Source organism: Coregonus lavaretus (genome assembly GCF_964263955.1).
Source record: "Coregonus lavaretus genome assembly, chromosome: 36".
Classification (NCBI taxonomy): domain Eukaryota; kingdom Metazoa; phylum Chordata; class Actinopteri; order Salmoniformes; family Salmonidae; genus Coregonus; species Coregonus lavaretus.
The window spans coordinates 24,688,441-24,710,760 of record NC_140023.1 but is presented as its reverse complement, the minus strand read 5'-3'; the positions used below and the strand labels follow the sequence as shown (position 1 = coordinate 24,710,760).

General features: G+C 43.1%; 1 protein-coding gene across 3 annotated transcripts in view; it reads left to right on the top strand.

Moving 5' to 3' along the window:
* Positions 1-22,320, top strand: part of lrrfip2 (leucine rich repeat (in FLII) interacting protein 2) — a 68,246-nt gene that overhangs the window by 22,559 nt on the left and 23,367 nt on the right. For 2 of the 3 annotated variants that reach the window (XM_084153666.1, XM_084153667.1), the window contains exon 3: positions 14,920-15,006. In XM_084153666.1, the coding sequence (XP_084009792.1) occupies positions 14,920-15,006 (87 nt within the window). Of the gene's footprint in view, positions 1-14,919; positions 15,007-15,341; positions 15,405-21,171; positions 21,235-21,347; positions 21,390-21,598; positions 21,677-22,320 lie in introns of all 3 variants that reach the window. The other variant, XM_084153668.1, reaches the window with a different exon arrangement.

The following is a 22,320-nucleotide window of genomic DNA, read 5'->3' as shown; positions in this document are numbered from 1 at the left end:
GATCGAGGGAGATTATCAGTGGTCTTGTATGTCTTCCATTTCCTAATAATTGCTCCCACAGTTGATTTCTTCAAACCAAGCTGCTTACCTATTGCAGATTCAGTCTTCCCAGCCTGGTGCAGGTCTACAATTTTGTTTCTGGTGTCCTTTGACAGCTCTTTGGTCTTGGCCATAGTGGAGTTTGGAGTGTGACTGTTTGAGGTTGTGGATAGGTGTCTTTAATACTGATAACAAGTTCAAACAGGTGCCATTAATACAGGTAACGAGTGGAGGACAGAGGAGCCTCTTAAAGAAGAAGTTACAGGTCTTTGAGAGCCAGAAATCTTGCTTGTTTGTAGGTGACCAAATACTTATTTTCCACCATAATTTGCAAATAAATTCATAAAAAATCCTACAATGTGATTTTCTGGATTTTTTTTCTCAATTTGTCTGTCATAGTTGACGTGTACCTATGATGAAAATTACAGGCCTCTCTCATCTTTTTAAGTGGGAGAACTTGCACAATTGGTGGCTGACTAAATACTTTTTTCCCCCACTGTATATATACACACACACACAGTGGGGAGAACAAGTATTTGATACACTGCCGATTTTGCAGGTTTTCCTACTTACAAAGCATGTAGAGGTCTGTAATTTTTATCATAGGTACACTTCAACTGTGAGAGACGGAATCTAAAACAAAAATCCAGAAAATCACATTGTATGATTTTTAAGTAATTTAATTTGCATTTTATTGCATGACGTAAGTATTTGATCACCTACCAACCAGTAAGAATTCCGGCTCTCACAAACCTGTTCGTTTTTCTTTAAGAAGCCCTCCTGTTCTCCACTCATTACCTGTATTAACTGCACCTGTTTGAACTCGTTACCTGTATAAAAGACACCTGTCCACACACTCAATCAAACACACTCCAACCTCTCCACAATGGCCAAGACCAGAGAGCTGTGTAAGGACATCCGGTATAAAATTGTAGACCTGCACAAGGCTGGGATGGGCTACAGGACAATAGGCAAGCAGCTTGGTGAGAAGGCAACAACTGTTGGCGCAATTATTAGAAAATGGAAGAAGTTCAAGATGACGGTCAATCACCCTCGGTCTGGGGCTCCATGCAAGATCTCACCTCGTGGGGCATCAATGATCACGAGGAAGGTGAGGGATCAGCCCAGAACTACACGGCAGGACCTGGTCAATGACCTGAAGAGAGCTGGGACCCCAGTCTCAAAGAAAACCATTAGTAACACACTACGCCGTCATGGATTAAAATCCTGCAGCGCATGCAAGGTCCCCCTGCTCAAACCAGTGCATGTCCAGGCCCGTCTGAAGTTTGCCAATGACCATCTGGATGATCCAGAGGAGGAATGGGAGAAGGTCATGTGGTCTGATGAGACAAAAATAGAGCTTTTTGGTCTAAACTCCACTCGCCGTGTTTGTAGGAAGAAGAAGGATGAGTACAACCCCAAGAACACCATCCCAACCGTGAAGCATGGAGGTGAAAACATCATTCTTTGGGGATGCTTTTCTGCAAAGGGGACAGGATGACTGCACCGTATTGAGGGGAGGATGGATGGGGCCATGTATCGTGAGATCTTGGCCAACAACCTCCTTCCCTCAGTAAGAGCATTGAAGATGGGTCGTGGCTGGGTCTTCCAGCATGACAACGACCCGAAACACACAGCCAGGGCAACTAAGGAGTGGCTCCGTAAGAAGCATCTCAAGGTCCTGGAGTGGCCTAGCCAGTCTCCAGACCTGAACCCAATAGAAAATCTTTGGAGGGAGCTGAAAGTCCGTAATACCCAGCGACAGCCCCGAAACCTGAAGGATCTGGAGAAGGTCTGCAAAGAGGAGTGGGACAAAATCCCTCCTGATATGTGTGCAAACCTGGTGGCCAACTACAAGAAACATCTGACCTCTGTGATTGCCAACAAGGGTTTTGCCACCAAGTACTAAGTCATGTTTTGCAGAGGGGTCAAATACTTATTTCCCTCATTAAAATGCAAATCCATTTATAACATTTTTGACATGCGTTTTTCTGGATTTTTTTGTTGTTATTCTGTCTCTCACTGTTCAAATAAACCTACCATTAAAATTATAGACTGATCATTTCTTTGTCAGTGGGCAAACGTACAAAATCAGCAGGGGATCAAATACTTTTTCCCTCACTGTGTGTGTGTGTGTGTGTGTATGTGTGTATATATATATATATATATATATATATATATATATAGACACTGCTCAAAAAAATAAAGGGAACACTTAAACAACACAATGTAACTCCAAGTCAATCACACTTCTGTGAAATCAAACTGTCCACTTAGGAAGCAACACTGATTGACAATAAATTTCACATGCTGTTGTGCAAATGGAATAGACAACAGGTGGAAATTATAGGCAATTAGCAAGACACCCCCAATAAAGAAGTGGTTCTGCAGGTGGTGACCACAGCCCACTTCTCAGTTCCTATGCTTCCTGGCTGATGTTTTGGTCACTTTTGAATGCTGGCGGTGCTTTCACTCTAGTGGTAGCATGAGACGGAATCTACAACCCACACAAGTGGCTCAGGTAGTGCAGCTCATCCAGGATGGCACATCAATGCGAGCTGTGGCAAGAAGGTTTGCTGTGTCTGTCAGCGTAGTGTCCAGAGCATGGAGGCGCTACCAGGAGACAGGCCAGTACATCAGGAGACGTGGAGGAGGCCGTAGGAGGGCAACAACCCAGCAGCAGGACCGCTACCTCCGCCTTTGTGCAAGGAGGAGCAGGAGGAGCACAGCCAGAGCCCTGCAAAATTACCTCCAGCAGGCCACAAATGTGCATGTGTCTGCTCAAACAGTCAGAAACAGACTCCATGAGGGTGGTATGAGGGCCCGACGTTCTGCTGCCTGCAACATCCTCCAGCATGACCGGTTTGGCGGTGGGTCAGTCATGGTGTGGGGTGGCATTTCTTTGGGGGGCCGCACAGCCCTCCATGTGCTCGCCAGAGGTAGCCTGACTGCCATTAGGCACCGAGATGAGATCCTCAGACCCCTTGTGAGACCATATGCTGGTGCGGTTGGCCCTGGGTTCCTCCTAATGCAAGACAATGCTAGACCTCATGTGGCTGGAGTGTGTCAGCAGTTCCTGCAAGAGGAAGGCATTGATGCTATGGACTGGCCCGCCCGTTCCCCAGACCTGAATCCAATTGAGCACATCTGGGACATCATGTCTCGCTCCATCCACCATCGCCACGTTGCACCACAGACTGTCCAGGAGTTGGCGGATGCTTTAGTCCAGGTCTGGGAGGAGATCCCTCAGGAGACCATCCGCCACCTCATCAGGAGCATGCCCAGGCGTTGTAGGGAGGTCATACAGGCACGTGGAGGCCACACACACTACTGAGCCTCATTTTGACTTGTTTTAAGGACATTACATCAAAGTTGGATCAGCCTGTAGTGTGGTTTTCCACTTACATTTTGAGGGTGACTCCAAATCCAGACCTCCATGGGTTGATACATTTGATTTCCATTGATAATTTTTGTGTGATTTTGTTGTCAGCACATTCAACTATGTAAAGAAAAAAGTATTTAATAAGATTAATTCATTCATTCAGATCTAGGATGTGTTGTTTAAGTGTTCCCTTTATTTTTTTTAGCAGTGTATATATTCCAGTCTGTGCTAGCATAGCATCTGCGTCATCTGACCACTTCTGTTTTGAGCGAGTCACTGGTACTTCTTGCTTTAGTTTTTGCTTGTAAGCAGGAATCAGTAGGATAGAATGATGGTCATATTTGCCAAATGGAGGGCGAGGGAGAGCTTTGTATGCGTCTCTGTGTGAGGAGTAAAGTATTATTTTATTTTTTTCTCTGGTTGCACATGTGACATGCTGGTAGAAATGAGGTAAAACGGATTTAAGTTTGCCTGCATTAAAGTCCCCTGCCACTAGGAGCGCCACTTCTGGATGAGCATTTTCTTGTTTGCTTATGGCCTTATACAGCTCGTTGAGGGCGGTCTTAGTGACAGCATCTGTTTGTGGTGGTAAATAGACTGCTACGAATAATATAGATGAGAACTCTCTTGGTAGATAGTGTGGTCTACAGCTTATCATAAGGTACTCTACCTCAGGCGAACAATACCTCGAGACTTCTTTAATATTAGACATGGAAAATCCCGCCAGCTCTATATTATCTGTGTCGTCGTTCAGCCATGACTCGGTGAAACATAAGATATTACAGTTTTTAATGTCCCGTTGGTAGGATATTCTTGATCGTAGATCATCCATTTTGTTTTCCAATGATTGCACGTTGGCCAATAGAACGGATGGTAGTGGAGGTTTACTCACTCGCCTACGAATTCTCTGAAGGCAGCCCGACCTCCGCCCCCTTTTTCTCCGTCTTTTCTTCACGCAAATGACGGGGCTTTGGGCCCGTTCACGAAAAAGCAGTATATCCTTTGCGTCGGACTCGTTAAAGAAAGAATCTTAGTCCAGTTCGAGGTGAGTAATCGCTGTTCTAATGTCCAGAAGTTATTTTCGGTCATAAGAGACGGTAGCAGCAACATTATGTACACTATAAGTTAAAAAATAAGTTATCTCTCTTATATCTCTGATATAGGACAGACACTTAAGAACAAACTTCCTTTTTATTTAGGTTTTTTGGGACAATCTTTTGTTCCATGTAGTGAATCTGTTATGCAATGCGTTTGTATGAGCTAATAGCAGTGAGGCAAAATAAATAAATATGTATACTTCAAGGGGTCTTAAAATCTAATAGCAAAATAATCTTTGGTATGACCTTCGTAAAATAATCCCCCTAACACTACACCGCTGATTCAAATGATCAAAGCTTGATGATTAGTCGATTATTTGAATTAGCTGTGTAGTGCTAGGGCAAAAACCAAAGCGTGCAACCATTGAGGTCCCAAGGACCGAGTTTGGGAAACCCTGCCATAACTCTGTCCTCCTGATTCCTGCTCGCAAGCAAAAACTCAAAAGGAAGTACCAGTGACGTGCTCAATACGGTAGTGGTCCAATGAAGCAGATGTTAAGCTACAGTACTGTTTCGCCAGCATGTTCCGGGATCCGAAGGCATTGAGGAGTATACCACATCAGTCACCGGCTTTATTAATAAGTGCATCGACGACATCGTCCCCACAGTGACCCTAAGTACATATCACAACCAGAAGCAATGGATTACAGGCAACATCCGCACTGAGTTAAAGGCTAGAGCTGCCGCTTTCAATGAGCGGGACACTACTCTGGACGCTTATAAAAAATCCTGCTATGCCTTCCGACGAACCATCAAACAGGCAAAGCATCAATACTCTTAAGATCCAATCCTACTCCACCGGCTCTGACGCTCGTCGGATGTGGCAGGGCTTGCAAACTATCACATATTACAGTAGAATAATAGTGAAGACATCAAAACTATGAAATAACACATATGGAATCATGTAGTAACCAAAAAAGTGTTATAAAATATATATATATATTTATTTAAGATTCTTCAAATAGCCACCCTTTGCCTTGATGACTGCTTGGCATTCTCTCAACCAGCTTCACCTGGAATGCTTTTCCAACAGGAAGTTGCACATATGCTGAGCACTTGTTCGCTACTTTTACTTCACTCTGCTGTCCGACTCATCCCAAACCATCTCAATTGGGTTGAGGTCGGGGGATTGTGGAGGCCAGGTCACCTGATTCAGCACTCCATCACTCTCCTTCTTGGTAAAATAGCCCTTACACAGCCTGGAGGTGTTTTGGGTCATTGTCCTATTGAAAAACAAATGATAGTCCCACTAAGCCCAAACCAGATGGGATGGCGTATCGAGAATGCTGTGGTAGCCATGCTGGTTAAGTGTGCCTTGAATTCTAAATAAATCAGACAGTGTCACCAGCAAAGCACCATAACACCTCCTCCTCCATGCTTTATGGAGGGAACTACACATGCGGAGATCATCCGTTCACCCACAAAGCCATGGCGGTTGGAACCAAAAATCTCAAATTTGGACTCCAGACCAAAGGACAAATTTCCACTGGTCTAATATTCATTGCTCGTGTTTCTTGGCTCAAGCAGGTCTCTTCTTATTATTGGTGTCCTTTAGTAGTGGTTTCTTTGCAGCAATTCGACCATGAAGGCCTGATTCACGCAGTCCCCTCTGAACAGTTGATGTTGAGATGTCTGTTACTTGAACTCTATGAAGCATTTATTTGGGCTGCAATTTCTGATGCTTGTAACTCTAATGAACTTATCCTCTGCAACAGATGTAACTTTGGGTCTTCCATTCCTGTGGCGGTCCTCATGAGAGCCAGTTTCATCATGGCGCTTGATGGTTTTTGCGACTGCACTTGAAGAAACTTTCAAAGTTCATTTTCCGTATTGACTGACCTTCATGTCTTAAAGTAATGATGGACTGTCATTTCTCTTTGCTTCTTTGAGCTGTTCTTGTCATAATATGGACTTGGTCTTTTACCAAATAGGGCTATCTTCTGTATATCCTCCCCCCTTGTCACAACAAAATTGATTGGCTCAAACACATTAAGATGGAAATAAATTCCACAAATTAACTTTTGAGAAGGCACACCTGTTAATTGAAACACATTCCAGGTGACTACCTCATGAAGCTGGTTGAGAGTATGCAACGAGTGTACAAAGCTGTCATCGAGGCTGGCTATTTGAAGAATCTGAAATATAAAATATATTTTGATTTTTTTTTTTTTACATTTTTGGTTACTACATGATTCCATATGTGTTATTTTATAGTTTTGATGGCTTTACAATTATTCTACAATTGTGGAAAATAGTACAAATAAAGAAAAACCCTTGAATGAGTAGGGAAAAACCCTTGAATGAGTAGGTGTTCTAAAACTTTTGACCGGTAGTGTATATCATTTTTATACACCTGTCAGCAACGGGTATGGCTCAAATTGCCGAATCCACTAATTTGAAGGGGCGTCCACATACTTTTTTGTATATATAGTGCGTATATATTATTTTGCCTCTTAGATTTGCTCTAGATTGCAGGAAATGGCACTTACAGGTGTTAGTCTTTTAGTCACATTTGCAATAGAACAAGTGTTCAAATTATGCCCACCTGACCCAGATTTCGGTCAATAACAGGGCGATTTTGGATTGCATAAACAAAAACAGTAATTGTGTGATGGCGGGGATGCAGGGTTGTGTTCCAAAAAAAACTACACGTGTGGTTGCTCTAGTTCCTCAACGGCACAGCTAGGAGAGCTAAAAATAAAGCATCTGTGCACACTTTGGAGAGGTGTGTGGCCACTTAGAGACACCAGTTAGTCCTCTCACTCAAACCTTGTCATTTTTTTGACTTATGTTTCACCTACCCCACATTTTACAGGAATATTCTTATGTTAATGAATTTATCCAGTGTATTTTCAGAGTTCGTTAACAAATGCGGTGAAAAGTACAGTAAATGTAAAATGCACAGAAAATCAACAGTCTGTTTTGGATTCAGTCTTGTCAAGTGAACTGTTGTGTACTCAACTTTGGAAACATTTTCCCATCTCCAAATTGTTCACTTTCAATTGCTACAATACTAATGCATTTCATATTTTTTCTGTAAGAAACATTTTAAATTTAGCCCTATATAGGACAATTCAATATAGGACAATTCCGATGAGTGTAAAGGGTTATTAAGAAGAAATCTGTGGGTCAGTTGCTAAACAAGTGTTGTTGTTTTTTAAACGTTTTTTGATAACTTACTTACTGCAATTCACAAAGAGTTGCAAACACTTAATTCTTTCAGTAAATTAACTGATGTCGTTCTATCTCTTTTATTAACACGTATGGACCCAGAACTTAATTGAAATCAAGCCATTAGAATGTACCAGAGACCACCAAAATATAATTTGTTCTGCAAAAAATGTCTTAACCCGGGGGAGCTTGGCTGGCTGGCTTTTTTTTGGGGGGGCTGGCTACTCCCATGTATTTGTGGAAAACACTGCACACGCACGCACACACACACTAGTCTATTAGCCTCACTAATCCATTTTAGCAGTGCAAAAATCCCCCCTAATTTTTTATTTTTAATCCCACCATTTTGTTTTCTTAGAGGAAGGTCCAATTAGAAACTGACAGTTTAAGCTAAAGCAATGAAACTATTTAGTTGGCTTGCGGTGCTCATAGTCACACACAACAACCTCCAATATGATGGTTGTGCTGCTCTGCTCGCAAAGCTGTCATAGACAGCAGCTGTTTAGAGAAAAGACAGACCATCCGCGTGATTAGCCAATAGAAAATATCGAGAGGCTTACGACCAAACGTTGAGTTCACCGACCCTAATCGAGAGTGGAAATCCCCAGAGTTGGCTGATGATGACTTCTGACAGATGCACTGTGGGTGAACCGCTCGGCTGTAACATAAGAGAGTCAGAAGAGACATTTGATTAAGGAAAACGTCCCACAAGGCATGCATGTTTGCACAACAAAAGCATGGTGTTTTCCCCACTGCTATTTTTTCCCACTCACTCAACAGGAATAGGCCTACTGGTGGGCCATTCTGGCACCACAGATAAGCATTAGCCGGAAGGTTGACTGTTTGTTTGCAGGGAGATACTCTGTAGCCTACACCATACCATTGATACAGCACCCATCTTTTTGTTGAAGATAAGTGTGTTTTTCTGCTATGGGAAGTTAAACGTGATGGTGTTTGTAGATGTGGTGTCATGAGCAGAGTAGTCAGTCAGGAGAAGCTGATGTGTGACACACACACACACACACACACACACGTAGTCATAATGGGCCTCCTCGGGGGGGTACTTAAATTAGTCACTGCTGCTAAGGCGCTTTGCAAAAATAGCCCCGGTTCCCCCTCTACCTCTGTTGGGGTAAATTAAGTGAAATAGACGTAGGTAGTCTACCCTTTGGGGTGTAGGCCTATGTCATCTTTCAAATCCATTGCTGTGGTTGTAGAGTTGTATGCATCTGCCTTCCTGCATGCATGTTGATTAAAAAAATATTATGACTGCCATTGAATGATTGCATATTTAGTGACTGGTGAACAACACCACATCTGACTTTGTTTAAATGCCTAGTTTATCCTCCCTGATTCTTCTTTGTTACTGTGTTTGTCCACCACTGTCGTTTCCCCTTTTGGAGGTCCTTAAATTAGCCTCTCTAAACTGATGGTTAGCACATGTTGTTGGGGATGAGGCATCCCAAGCACTCTACTAAGGACAGTATTATAGAGCTGTGACTCATGGGGAAACTGGTCAACCAGTGCATGTGGTACAGTAGCTCTCTGCCACAGGTCTCTCAGGATAATGTATATTTGATCTCATTTATATTTAGTCTTCCTCATTTTGTTCATGTTGATTTGTTTGGAGTTGTTCTCCACTGTGTTGCAGATTACCAGGAAACACTTCTATAGCCTGCAGCAGAGTGAGATGCAGATTGTATGTTGCGGTGTAGCCTAACGTGCAAGGGTGCTTATCCAAAGTCCATAATGCCAACCACCGCCTTAGCATTTTCCTATCCTAACATGGCATTGCCTTATCATAAACAAGCTCATTGAGGGGATTGGTGGTGTTCCCATGTTTCATGAGCTGAAATAAAAGATCTCAGAAATGTCCATATGCACAAAAAGCTTATTTCTCTCAAATGTTGTTCACAAATGTGTTTACATCCCTGTTGGTGAGCATTTCTCCTTTGCCAAGATAATCCATCCACCTGACAGGTGTGTCATATCAAGAAGCTGATTAAACAGCATGGTCATTACATAGGTGCAGCTTGTGCTGGGGACAAAAGGCCACTCTAAAATGTGCAGTTTTGTCACACAACCCAATGCCACAGAGGTCTCAAGTTTTGAGGTAGCGTGCAATTGGCATGCTGACTGCAGAATGTCCACCAGAGCTGTTGCCAGAGAATTGAATGTTAATTTCTCTACCATAAGCCGCTTTCAACGTCGTTTTAGAGAATTTGAATTTCAACGTTGCGAATAGTGCCCCATGGTGGCGGTGGGGTCTTCCATGGCTTGCATACTCACCAGACATGTCACCCATTGAGCATGTTTGGGATGCTCTGGATCAACGTGTACGACATCGTGTTTCAGTTCCCGCCAATATCCAGCAACTTCGCACAGCCATTGAAGAGGAGTGGGACAACATTCCAACAGGACAATGACCCTAAGCACACAGCCAAGACAACGCAGGAGTGGCTTCGGGACAAGTCTCTGAATGTCCTTGAGTGGCCCAGCCAGAGCCCGGACTTGAACCTGATCTAACATCTCTGGACAGACCTGAAAATGGCTGTGCAGCGACACTCCCCATCCAACCTGACAGGGCTTCAGAGGATCTGCATAGAAGAATGGGAGAAACTCCCCAAATACAGGTTTGCCAAGCTTGTAGCGTCATACCCAAGAAGACTCGAGGCTGTAATCGCTGCCAAAGGTGCTTCAACAAAATACTGAGTAAAGGGTCTGAATACATATGTACATGTGATATTTCCGGGTTTTAAAAAATATATAAAGTAGCAAAAATTGATAAATTAGTTTTTGCTTTGTCATTATGGGGTATTGTGTGTAGATTGATGAGGGAAAAAACTATTTCATAAATTTTAGAATTAGGCTGTAACCTAAAATGTGGAAAAAGTCAAGGGGTCTGAATACTTTCTGAAGGCACTGTACTGGGCTCCAGACTGCAAGTATTTATTTAATAGCATTTTGCGACCATTTGACTTGGCTGTGCGAGTAAAAAAATGTATTGGTCGCATCGGTACGAGTTGCACATTCTACCTGGTCATCTCAATCCTAACGTCCTATTTTTTGGGCGGATAAAACCGTGATTTGGTCAAACAGTAATTATCCTCATTTTTCCTGAAATGAAAGCATCTACCCTGCCCGTATGCCTATTTCGCTTTGGCCCGCCACTGTGATGAGCGAACCACTATCTCTCTCCCCTCATGTGCGCCCCGAAAAATGCATTCTATTTGTATAACATTTAAAAATTAAACTGTGGGGGAAAAAACTTTGGAAACTACTGTTTGAGAGAGGAGCATCTCAGCTTTTTTTGCATCTCTCAATATTGAGCTAGTAGCTCACTGTTTTATAACCAAGATATCTGATATGCCTTTGAGATATGGAGCGTGCGAAATGCGCATCGGCCATTGAGAGTTTATTTATAAAGCCATTTTTACAACAGCAGATGTCACAAAGTTTTATACAGAATCCCAGCCTAAAACCCCAAACAGCAAGCAATGCAGATATAGAAGCACGATGGCTATGAAAAACTACCTAGAAAGGAAGAAACCTAGAGAGGAACCAGGCTCTGAGGGGTGGCCAGTCCTCTTCTGGCTGTGCCAGGTGGAGATAGTACATGGCCATTAAGGCCAGATTGTTCTTCAAGATGTTCAAAGATGACCAGCAGGGTCATTCAGAGAGAGAGCTGGTCCGGGACAAGGTAGCACGTCCGGTGAACAGGTCAGGGTTCCATAGTCGCAGGCAGAACAGTTGAAACTGGAGCAGCAGTCCGACCAGGTGGACTGGGGACAGCCAGGAGACATCAGGCCAGGTAGTCCTGAGGCATGGTCCTAGGGCTCAGATTCTCCGGGAGGGAGAGCATTAGACGGAGCATACTTAAATTCACACAGGACACCAGATAAGACAGGAGAATTTCACCAGATATAACAGACTGACCCTAGCCCCCCGGCACATAGACTATTGCAGCATAGATACTGGAGGCTGAGACGGGGGGGACGGGGGACACTGTGGCCCCGTCCGACAATACTCCCGGACAGGGCCAACCAGGCAGGATATAACTCCACCAACTTTGCCAAAGCACAGCCCCAACACCACTAGAGGGATATTAACAGACCACCAATTTACTACCCTGAGACAAGGCTGAGTATAGCCCACGAAGATCTCCTCCACCGCACAAGCCCAAGGGGACGCAAAACCAGACAGGAAGATCACGTCTGTGACTCAAGTGACACACCCCTCCTAGGGACGACATGGAAGAGCACTAGTAAGCCAGTAACTCTGCCCCCATCAGAGGCAGAGAATCCCAGTGGAGAGAGGGGAGCCGGCCAGGCAGAGACAGCAAGGGCGGTTCGTCGCTCCAGTGCCTTGCCGTTCACCTTCGCACCCATGGGCCAGACTACACTTTATCGTAGGACCTACTGAAGAGATGAGTCTTCAGTAAACACTTTAAAGGTCGGGAACGAGTCTGCATGTCTCACATGGATAGGCAGACCATTCCATAAAAATTGAGCTCTATAGGAGAAAGCCCTGCCTTCAGCTGTTGCTTAGAAATTCTAGGGATAATAAGGAGGCCTGCGTTTTGTGACCTTAGCGTATGTGTAGGTATGTACGGCAGGACCAAATCGGAGAGATAGTTAGGAGCAAGCCCATGTAATGCTTTGTAGGTAAGCAGTAAAACCTTGAAATCAGCCCTAGCCTTAACAGGAAGCCAGTGGAGAGAGGTTAGCACTGGAGTAATATGATCAAATGTTCTGGTTCTCGTCAAGATTATAGCAGCCGTCTTTAGCACTAACTGAAGTTTATTTAGTGCTTTATCCGGGTAGCCGGAGAGTAGAGCATTGCCGTAGTCTAATCTAGAAGTGACAAAAGCATGGAATATTTTCAGATTTTTGCGATGTTACAAAGATGGGGGAAAAAAGCTGTCCTTTAAATATTATTTGATAATATGTTCATCAAAAAAGAATCAAGCCTATACGTTATTAGTGCACATAAAGATGTAGGCAAATTCATCTCTATTAAATAAACCATAAAACAAATTTTTAACCCCTATTTCTACAGTAAAATATATCAGTATCCTAATTGTCAACCCAAAATTCATGACAATCCCTGGATTAGGTTGCACATCAAAATATCTTGAATCATGCATTCCTGCTTGAACAGGTTAGATGAAACAACATCTCAGTAGTCTATTACACTTCTTAATAAAACACTTGTAATGACTTTATGACATTGTAAGGTAATCAAAAATATATACAGTTGAAGTTGGAAGTTTACTTACATAGACTTAGGTTTGAGTCATTATAACTTGTTTTTCAACCACTCCACACATTTCTTGTTAACAAACTATAGTTTTGGCAAGTCAGTTAGGACATCTACATTGTGCGTGACACAAGTTACTTTTCCAACAATTCTTTAGACATATTATTTCACTTATAATTCACTGTATCACAATTCCAGTGGGTCAGAAGTTTACATACACTATGTTGTCTGTGCCTTTAAACAGCTTGGAAAATTCCAGAAAATGATGTCATGGCTTTAGAAGCTTCTGATAGGCTAATTGACATCATTTCAGTCAATTGGAGGTGTACCTGTGGATGTATTTCAAGGCCTACCTTCAAACTCAGTGCCTCTTTGCTTGACATAATGGGATAATGAAAAGAAATCATCCAAGACCTCAGAAAAAAAAGTGTAGACCTCCACAAGTCTGGTTCATCCTTGGGAGCAATTTCCAAACGCCTGAAGGTACCACGTTCATCTGTACAAACAATAGTACGCAAGTATAATCACCATGGGACCACGCAGCCGTCATACCGCTCAGGAAGGAGAAGCGTTCTGTCTCTTAGAGATGAACGTACTTTGGTGCGAAAAGTGCAAATCAATCCCAGAACAACAGCAAAGGACCTTGTGAAGATGCTGGCGGAAATGGGTATAAAAGTATCTATATCCACAGTAAAACGAGTCCTACTGTATATCGACATAACCTGAAAGGCCGCTCAGCAAGGAAGAAGACACTGCTCTAAAACCGCCATAAGGACAACTCAGAGTATGCTATTCTGTTCTTCTGAAATAGACTACATTTTCTTCATATCATGTTTCTTTAGACCTGTCTAAAATAAATAATGGATTTATTGTGGAGGTGTAGGCTATATTACATGGATTTATTATACTTTTTAAAATGTGATGTTCCAAAGGTCTGCATTAGTGGCTTGTAGGCTATGTGTGGAAGCCAGGAGATGCAACAATTGTTTATGTTAAATAACGGCCAATTACCGTGAAACCGACAGTTATTTGGCTTGACAATCACCGGCTGACGAAATGTTGTGACCGCCACAGCCCTACGAGTTCCCCAAAATAAAGATAATTAAGTCCAATGTCACTTAGATCATTAAGTCCAATGGTAAGCTAAAGATTATCTTTGTTTTGTGGGAACTCACCCCTGATCGGTCGCAAGGGCCCCCAACCAAAACTGGCGTAGGGCCCCCAAAAGCAAGGGTCGGCCCTGGATATTTTTGCTTTACAGTCATTGTATATGGTCATTTTTAGATATACAGGGTTAAGTTGATCATTCCATAACGAGGACAACAATTACATTTTCTACCAGCACTTAGCGGGAGGAAAATACAAGTTCACTTCATAAAAACTTCCAAATGGTCTAAACCATTTGATTTTGAGACTGGTGAAATCCAAAGGTGTGCTATATATTCATTGGCTATGTCATAGCACATTTTTTAAAGATAAATATTGATACATTACTAGCTCAAATACTTTGACTCTGCAAAAATGACGAATTAATTAGTGGGTGATTTCAGATCAAAAGTGGGGGGACAAACATTGCACCCCCTTATCTAATAGTGGGGAGGTAGATGCCCAGTTTCCCTTATGGCTCAGCTCAGGTGCCTACATACACAATAGACGTACACATGTACATAATTTACACACACACACCAACACACAGAGAAGTCGGCTCAGACAGATCCAGCTCAGAGGCACAGCTCATGAGCTCCGTCAGTAGCAGATTTTAATTGACAATTAATGTGTTTATGTAAGAAATGTTAGTGTAATTCACCGAATCGCATTGATTCGTTCCTCTAATCAAACCGATTCGTTTCAAACTAAAATGTATCATTCCTGTATCGTATTGGAGCCCATGTATCTAGTACATATGAAATTGTCTTGAAAGGGAAAGATGCACATCCCTGCTAATGACTGTATTCATGTTTTGTCCCACAGGCGGAGGCCAGGCTGGCTGCAAAGAGAGTGGCCAGGGCGGAGGCGAGGGACATCCGAATGAGAGAACTCGAACGGCAACAGAAAGAGGTGTACACTCTCTCTCTCACACACACACACACACACACACACACATTTAGTGATACAGGTACAGTCAATGATTTAGTCAACTCTGATTCGTTCAAGAAAGACATCCTGCCATTTCTCTCGTTGAACCAGGAAATGTGTTGGGGTGTACAAGTGCTGCATGTTCATAGATCAAATCCAGATATCTGTATATAAACCATCTTTCACATTTCTTTTTCTCTTTCCCTTGTATGTAAATTATGAACCTTGTGTGACTAACTGAGTCTATATCATATAATAAGATATTTGTGTGTTCAACTCCCTGGCACTCCCTTCCTCCCTCCCCCTGTTCTGTCCAGCTCTCCTCTCACCACTCCTCATCCAGCAGCAGAAAAAGCTGGGGCTCGATCCACCAATGGATGGTAACGTTAGGCCAGGGAGCATGGGCCTCTCTCTGTACTAACACAGCCTGTTATGTTGTGTGTGTGTGTGGGAGCTGGCCTCTCTACCCCCTAAACAGTGCCCTCTGATGACAGAACCTTACATCACATTATAAATATTGTTCTGCAATGTATTTGCTTAGGAGGAGACACCTTTATCTGTGGCTGTGCGTTGAGAGTTGGCTTTGGCCTCTTACCTTATTTGGGTCTTTTGTGCTATACAATGAGGCAGTTTGGGGGATAACGTTGATATGCATTGGAATGAGGTACTTTGGTCCTGTTTTCTGTTCTCTAACCACAATTGAGTGAGCGTTGCTGAAATGGCCGAGTTCCTAGGGCTGTTGCGGTGACCGTATTACCGCCACACCGGCGGTCACGAGTCATGAAGGCAGTCAAGTTCCACGTGACTGTTTAGTCACGGTAATAAGGCTTCTCCAAGCTCTGATGCTGCTGATGGTCATTCACACATCTATTAGTTAGTATTTGTAAAGACAAGATTAAATCAAGAATAATCTGATGGATTACCATATTAGCCTATCACTTGTGAATGATATATTATCACTTGTGAATGATGCCCAGCTTAAGGCAAGAGACAATGCCTTTTTTGGTGACTTTTTCTAATCATAGTCACACACCTCATGTAGCTTATATGTTTTGATAAGGTTTTTATCACAACTAATGTGGCCAAATAACTTCTTAAAATTAAGCACGTTAATCCGCTTTAAACGGGGTGTCGAGCCTAACTGGCATACATAAGCAGCGCGTGAGTTTCAAGTTTGGGGAAGATAATTTTCACCATAAAAATGCAACTTTATAATAAAAGCATTAAAGGTCACTTTTGATAATGGTGTTTTCCTGCTAATGGAACATTCGCGCTTATAGCTTACTGCCGTATGCGCATTGCTGCGCTTATAATGTGAAGAAATAGCCTAATAGTTTATCAACATTTTAAGCTAAACGTTCTGATCTGTTGCATCAGCCTCATTGCGTAAAAAAGTGGCTTTGATGCTAGTGGTTGTATTAATTTGGGATCTATTGCATTCCACAACTGTCCCAGACTATGTTTTGAATATTGATTTCTCTCACAGAATAGAATAGGTCAACTTTTGTACTATGGGGGATAGTACTGTAGCTCAGTTGGTAGAGCATGGCGCTTGCAACGCCAGGGTTGTGGGTTCATTTCCCACGGGGGGCCAGTATGAAAATGTATGCACTCACTAACTTTAAGTCGCTCTGTGTAAGAGCGTCTGCTAAATTACTAAAATGTAAATGTAAAATGTAGATTGACATAGGCTAGTGCTTTTGCTGTTCGTTAGGCTTACTCATCTTGTTGGCTGACGAAAAATAAATGTGCACAGTTCTTCCAATATCTTAATATGCACCTCGGAATTGGATAAGGATGCGCAGTTGCATCCCCGATGTGTCTGTCTTCACTTGTAGCCTGTCAGAAAGACCCGATCACGTGATGGAGAGCCATGTGAGTAAGAGGTGCTTCGGAGCCTGCAGCACTCAGGGAGAAGGGCACAACGCAGCACTCCGGGCCAAGAGCACAACGGCCACTGGCCGCAAAAGGCATGGATTTTTTTAGGGTGCATTACAGCCACACAAAGGCCGTAATTTAAGTTACATGAATAACTCTAAATTAAGCATGTAGGAGTACCTATTTCTTTGTTAGACCCATGGGGCGGCGCACAATTGGCCCAGCGTCGTCCAGCGTAGGGCAGGGATGTAGCTCAGTTGGTAGAGCATGGCGTTTGCAACGCCAGGGTTGTGGGTTCGATTCCCACGGGGGGGCCAGTATGAAAAAAAACACAAAAAAAAGAATAATGTATGTACTCACTAACTGTAAGTCGCTCTGGATAAGAGCGTCTGCTAAATGACTAAAATGTAAAATGTTAACCGCTCAATACAGAATAGCCGCATGTGCACAGTCCCTCAAATCGTTTGGAGAAAATATCCTTTCTGTTTTATTCAGCTTTGTTCAATTGGATTCTTCATACTATAAAATAATATAAAATAATGCCATGGAATTCTAAGCAAATCTTGTCTGCTGAAAACTAGTGTAGCCCACAGCCGTTTGGCATAGCCAGATCAGGACCTAACAGAAGGACAACTCAGAGTATGCTATTCTGTTCTTCTGAAATAGACTACATTTTCTTCATACCATGTTTCTTTAGACCTGTCTAAAATAAATAATGGATTTATTGTGGAGATATAGGCTATATTACATGGATTTATTATACTTTTTTAAATGTAGATGTTCCAAAGGTCTGCATTAGTGGCTTGTAGGCTATGTGTGGAAACCAGGAAACCAGGAGATGCTACGTTTTACGTTTTAGTCATTTAGCAGACGCTCTTATCCAGAGCGACTTACAGTTAGTGAGTGCATACATTTTTCATACTGATGCGCGACAAATGACAATATCGGTCAAATGACTTGAATGAGATTTGTGCCACAAATGCCAAAATGCTACCATGTGACAACAGTGCAAGGGAAACCAAACCAAAGCATGTTGTTGTCATACCTTGTCCATAGACTGGCCTACAGGGTAAGGAAACCAATGTCATTGTAATTTGGGTGAACTAACTGGCCAAGAAATACACCCATGCTAATGTAAAGCTTATGGGAGGGTCAAAATTCCAGTCGGGATCAGAACAAATACATTTACAGCCAGAATTCCAGACTCCTAAAAGATGTTGAGCAGATCGTGGTCCTGGGGAAGAATAGCAACACACACACACACACACACACACACACACACACACACACACACACACACACACACACACACATATTCACTCAACTGAGTCTCCTACACAGACAGTAACAACTGGCTCTACTCGATAGCACATTTTCACCCTTCATACAATATAGACATGTGTTTAGATATATTTATATTCAGAGAGATGTATCCCGTTCTCAGTTTATTGTCGATTCATTTAGTTAGTTCCTAAAACCGACAATTTTGGAAACACAGAAGGAATCTCTGCAGCACTTAGACAGAAAACGACAGGAACCACAGATAAAAAAATCTTCATTATTATATCTGGGTCAACAGAGGAATCATGACACTAACAGCTGTTGGAAATAGTAGAGGACGAGTGCAGGAAAAGACAACTTTAGAGCAGCACAACAAAGCGCTAAATACAAAAACATGACGATTCATGACTAATATACTCAGGGAAGGCGGGGTGTTATAAAATCAAAACGTATAAAATGGCATGACACTTAATGGATGCATCTACACTGCATATTGCTGCAAACTACTCACTAGGCTAAATATACAGATACAGGGACAGGGCTGGGGAGAGAGAGGTGGGACAGGAGACGTGTTAGTTGGATATACAGATACAGGGCTGGGGAGAGAGAGGTGGGACAGGAGACGTGTTAGTTGGATATACAGATACAGGGCTGGGGAGAGAGAGGCGGGACAGGAGACGTGTTAGTTGGATATACAGATACAGGGACAGGGCTGGGGAGAGAGAGGTGGGACAGGAGAACAGAAGAGCAACACACACACTACTACGCCAGCATCAAGAGAGGGAGGGTAGCAGTTACCCCTAAGCCAATGACACATGGTCAGATACTTTTTCTATCCTCCTAATACATTAGGATTGAGGGTATGGTGCGTGATCTGATCCTAGATCTGTGATTATGGGCAAGGGGGACAGTCGTCCACTAATTCAGTGCCATGAGGAATAGATGGGGTAGAGGAATAGTAGACTACTATGGTAATGTAACTTGTGGCTTTAATTTGACCAGAGCCCTATGTGGCTCTGCTCAGTAGGACTACATGAAGAAACTACATGTCATGGGGGTGGAATGTAGTTTTTGTTTAAAAGAGGGAAAATACCCTTTAGATGCAGATGGTATTTTTTGTACTCCACAGGACGTTTGCATTATTTATACATACATGCGTTTAATCATTTCATAATTTTCAATACTTTTGAACGCATGGTCCTGTTTTTTGTTTTGTTTTCATTTGTCAGCCCATTGGAAAAAAATACCGAAAAAACAGAAGCGATGGGAAGGTAGCGATCCCATGTTGTTGTCGTTCGCTCCCTCCCTTGTTCCAGCCTCCTCCCTGTTGCGCCCCTCTTTCCACCCGATCGCGAGGGGGCAGTTAACAGCGCGTCTCGTAGATGCCGCTGCGACCGATGTAGCGCACCCATTTGATGACGTCGTGGTCACTGTAGTTCAGCTTGGGCTCGAACACCTTCAGGTAGCGCACCTGATGCTACATTTGTTTGTTAATTAATGGCCAATCACCGTGAGACTGACAGTTATTTGCTTGACAATCACAGGCTGACGAAATTTCGTGACCGCCACAGCCCTACGAGTTCCCCAAAATAAAGATAATTAAGTCCAATGTCACTTAGATCATTAAGTCCAATGGTAAGCTAAAGATTATCTTTGTTTTGAGGGAACTCACCCCTGATCGGTTGCAAAGTCCCCCAACCAAAACTGGCGTAGGGCCCCCAAAAGCAAGGGTCGGCCCTGGATATGTTACTTGGAACTGACCTGTAGAGTATGGTGTGCTATTAACACAGTGGGGTTGTTCCATGTCATTTTAGCAAGCCATGACACCCACCATCACAGATTGTTTTGAAACCGTTTCTGTAGTTCCTCTGAACAGAGGGAAAAAACCATCAAATTCATTGGGAATACATTACATAGGATGAAGAAACAATACTCTGAGCCGCAGCTCCATACTACTTGTCAGACACAGAAAACAGATACTATATACTTGTTGGGGTGGGATTGGCATGGGGGGTCCGTGGGTGACTGACCATTCCTATGGATTCCTCATGTCTTACTTATTGTTAGAAAAAAGTTTTGTCCACATCAGATGTAAGGTACTATATTTATTGAATATTATATGAATCCTAGAAATTATAATGGCCAATTTGGATGCAATCAATTAGCTTAATTTCTCAGAGATCTAATTATATTTCAACAAAATAATGCTGCAGGAATGCTAATCTTATCTGTTTCTAACAACAGAAACGATTCCATCCGGCCGCTACCGGGAGACCCACGAGGCGGCGCACAATTGGCCCAGCGTTGTCCGAGTTAGGGGAGGGTTTGGCCGGCTGGGATGTCCTTGTCCCATCGTGCTCTAGTTACTCCAATGGCGGTCCGGGCGCATGCACGCTGATACGGTCGCCAGTTGTACAGTGTTTCCTCCGACACATTGGTGTGGCTGGCTTCCGGGTTAAGCGAGCAGTGTGTCAAGAAGCAGTGCGGCTTGGCAGGGTCGTGTTTCGGAGGACGCATGGCTCTCGATCTTGGCCGCTCCCGAGTCCGTATGGTAGTTGCAGCGATGGGACAAGACTGTAACTACCAATTGGATATCATGAAATTGGGGAGAAAAAGGGGTAAAAAATCAATAAATAAGAATTGATTCCAGAACAATCTGAGATGGTGGGTATCGAAATCATTTTTGAGGTGGAACGACCAATGAAAAAATGTGCGTTTAGGACTGTGTATACAATACTGTAGCTAGCTAGTAACTTTTCAAAGGGATTACTGTGTGGAAGCCCAAGTTTCCTCCCTTTTTGTCTGTGTGGTTGAACAGCTCCTGTTGCAGTGTTTCTGATGGATTAATGGAGCTGCGCAAGTTGTTGGAGATTTTTGGCCTAACATTAACATCAAGATGTGTTATGCGTGGTTATGTCATTGCACGTAGAGTATTAGCCTTCCTTTGCATCTCCCTCGTCTCTAAGTACCAACGCTCTCCATCTCCAGGCTGACACAGAGAAGGCCCGGCACCCTGGAACTAGTACTAGATCCAGTAGCCATCATCGTCGGGTCTGTATGCTTTATCTCACATCTCTTTCTCACCAATCTCTTTCGCACCTTTATCTTATTTCCTGACTTGTCTTGTCGTCCTATTTGTCTGTCCCCGTGTTTCTCTGCAACAGGATGACGATGTCATGTCGGTCCGTAGCACTGGAAGCTACAGGGTGTGTACATTACATAATCTCATTGACAGTGTCATGTCATTATTTTAGTCTGACTATTAATATGGAGGTAGAATTATATTGGAAAGCCACACTGATGTGTGAAACCATTGGCTTGTGTGTCTAATTGTTAGAATTTGTTAAAAATTGGAATACATTAATGTTCCTTGAGTAATTCTGTTGTGATGTGTGTGTATGTTCTGGTTTTGAAGTCAACCTTTTCATTGCGAGACCTGGGAAGCTCATCTCATAAAAGCCTGGCCAGCACCTCTCGTCGAAGAGACCTGGTGGTGCGTCTGTGTCGTGTGTGTGCATGTGTGTGTTTCCGGGTAAAGGTGGGATGGATGGCATGACCGATTTGTGCAGAAGGGAAATGGGGATGGGTTTGCTGCTGTCTAAAAGACCAGTGTTGAATTCACAGCTGGGCGACACAGGAAGATAGCTGGGCTATATTAGGCAGGGCTATATTCTATGTTGTCATGGGCTAGGCTAACATCCTTGTGGCTTGTAATGACATTCAAACAGCTGAGATGGTTACATTAAGACTAAAGTCTAAAGACAAATTACTAGGCTACCTCAAATGACTCTGCAAGATAGTGTTTAATAAACAATTCGATGTCCATTACTAATGTATTTTCCTAACGAAAAAGACATTCAGCTTATCATTTAACCTCACAGTTTTGCAGTGTCATGCACCAACTGTCAAAATGTAGCTATGACTTGGTGTGGTGTGCCGTTCGTTCTCACAACTTTTTAGTAATCTGCAGTGTGAACACACTCACAGCACGTTTGTCTGTCGCTCCTAAGAGCAGGGGTCTCAAACTAATTTTTCCTGCGGGGCCATATTCGGTCTTCCCCCGAGGGCTGTATTTATTAAGACAACCGGCCACATTAAATCGGCTCATGGGCAGCATCTGGCCCGCGGGCCGCCAGT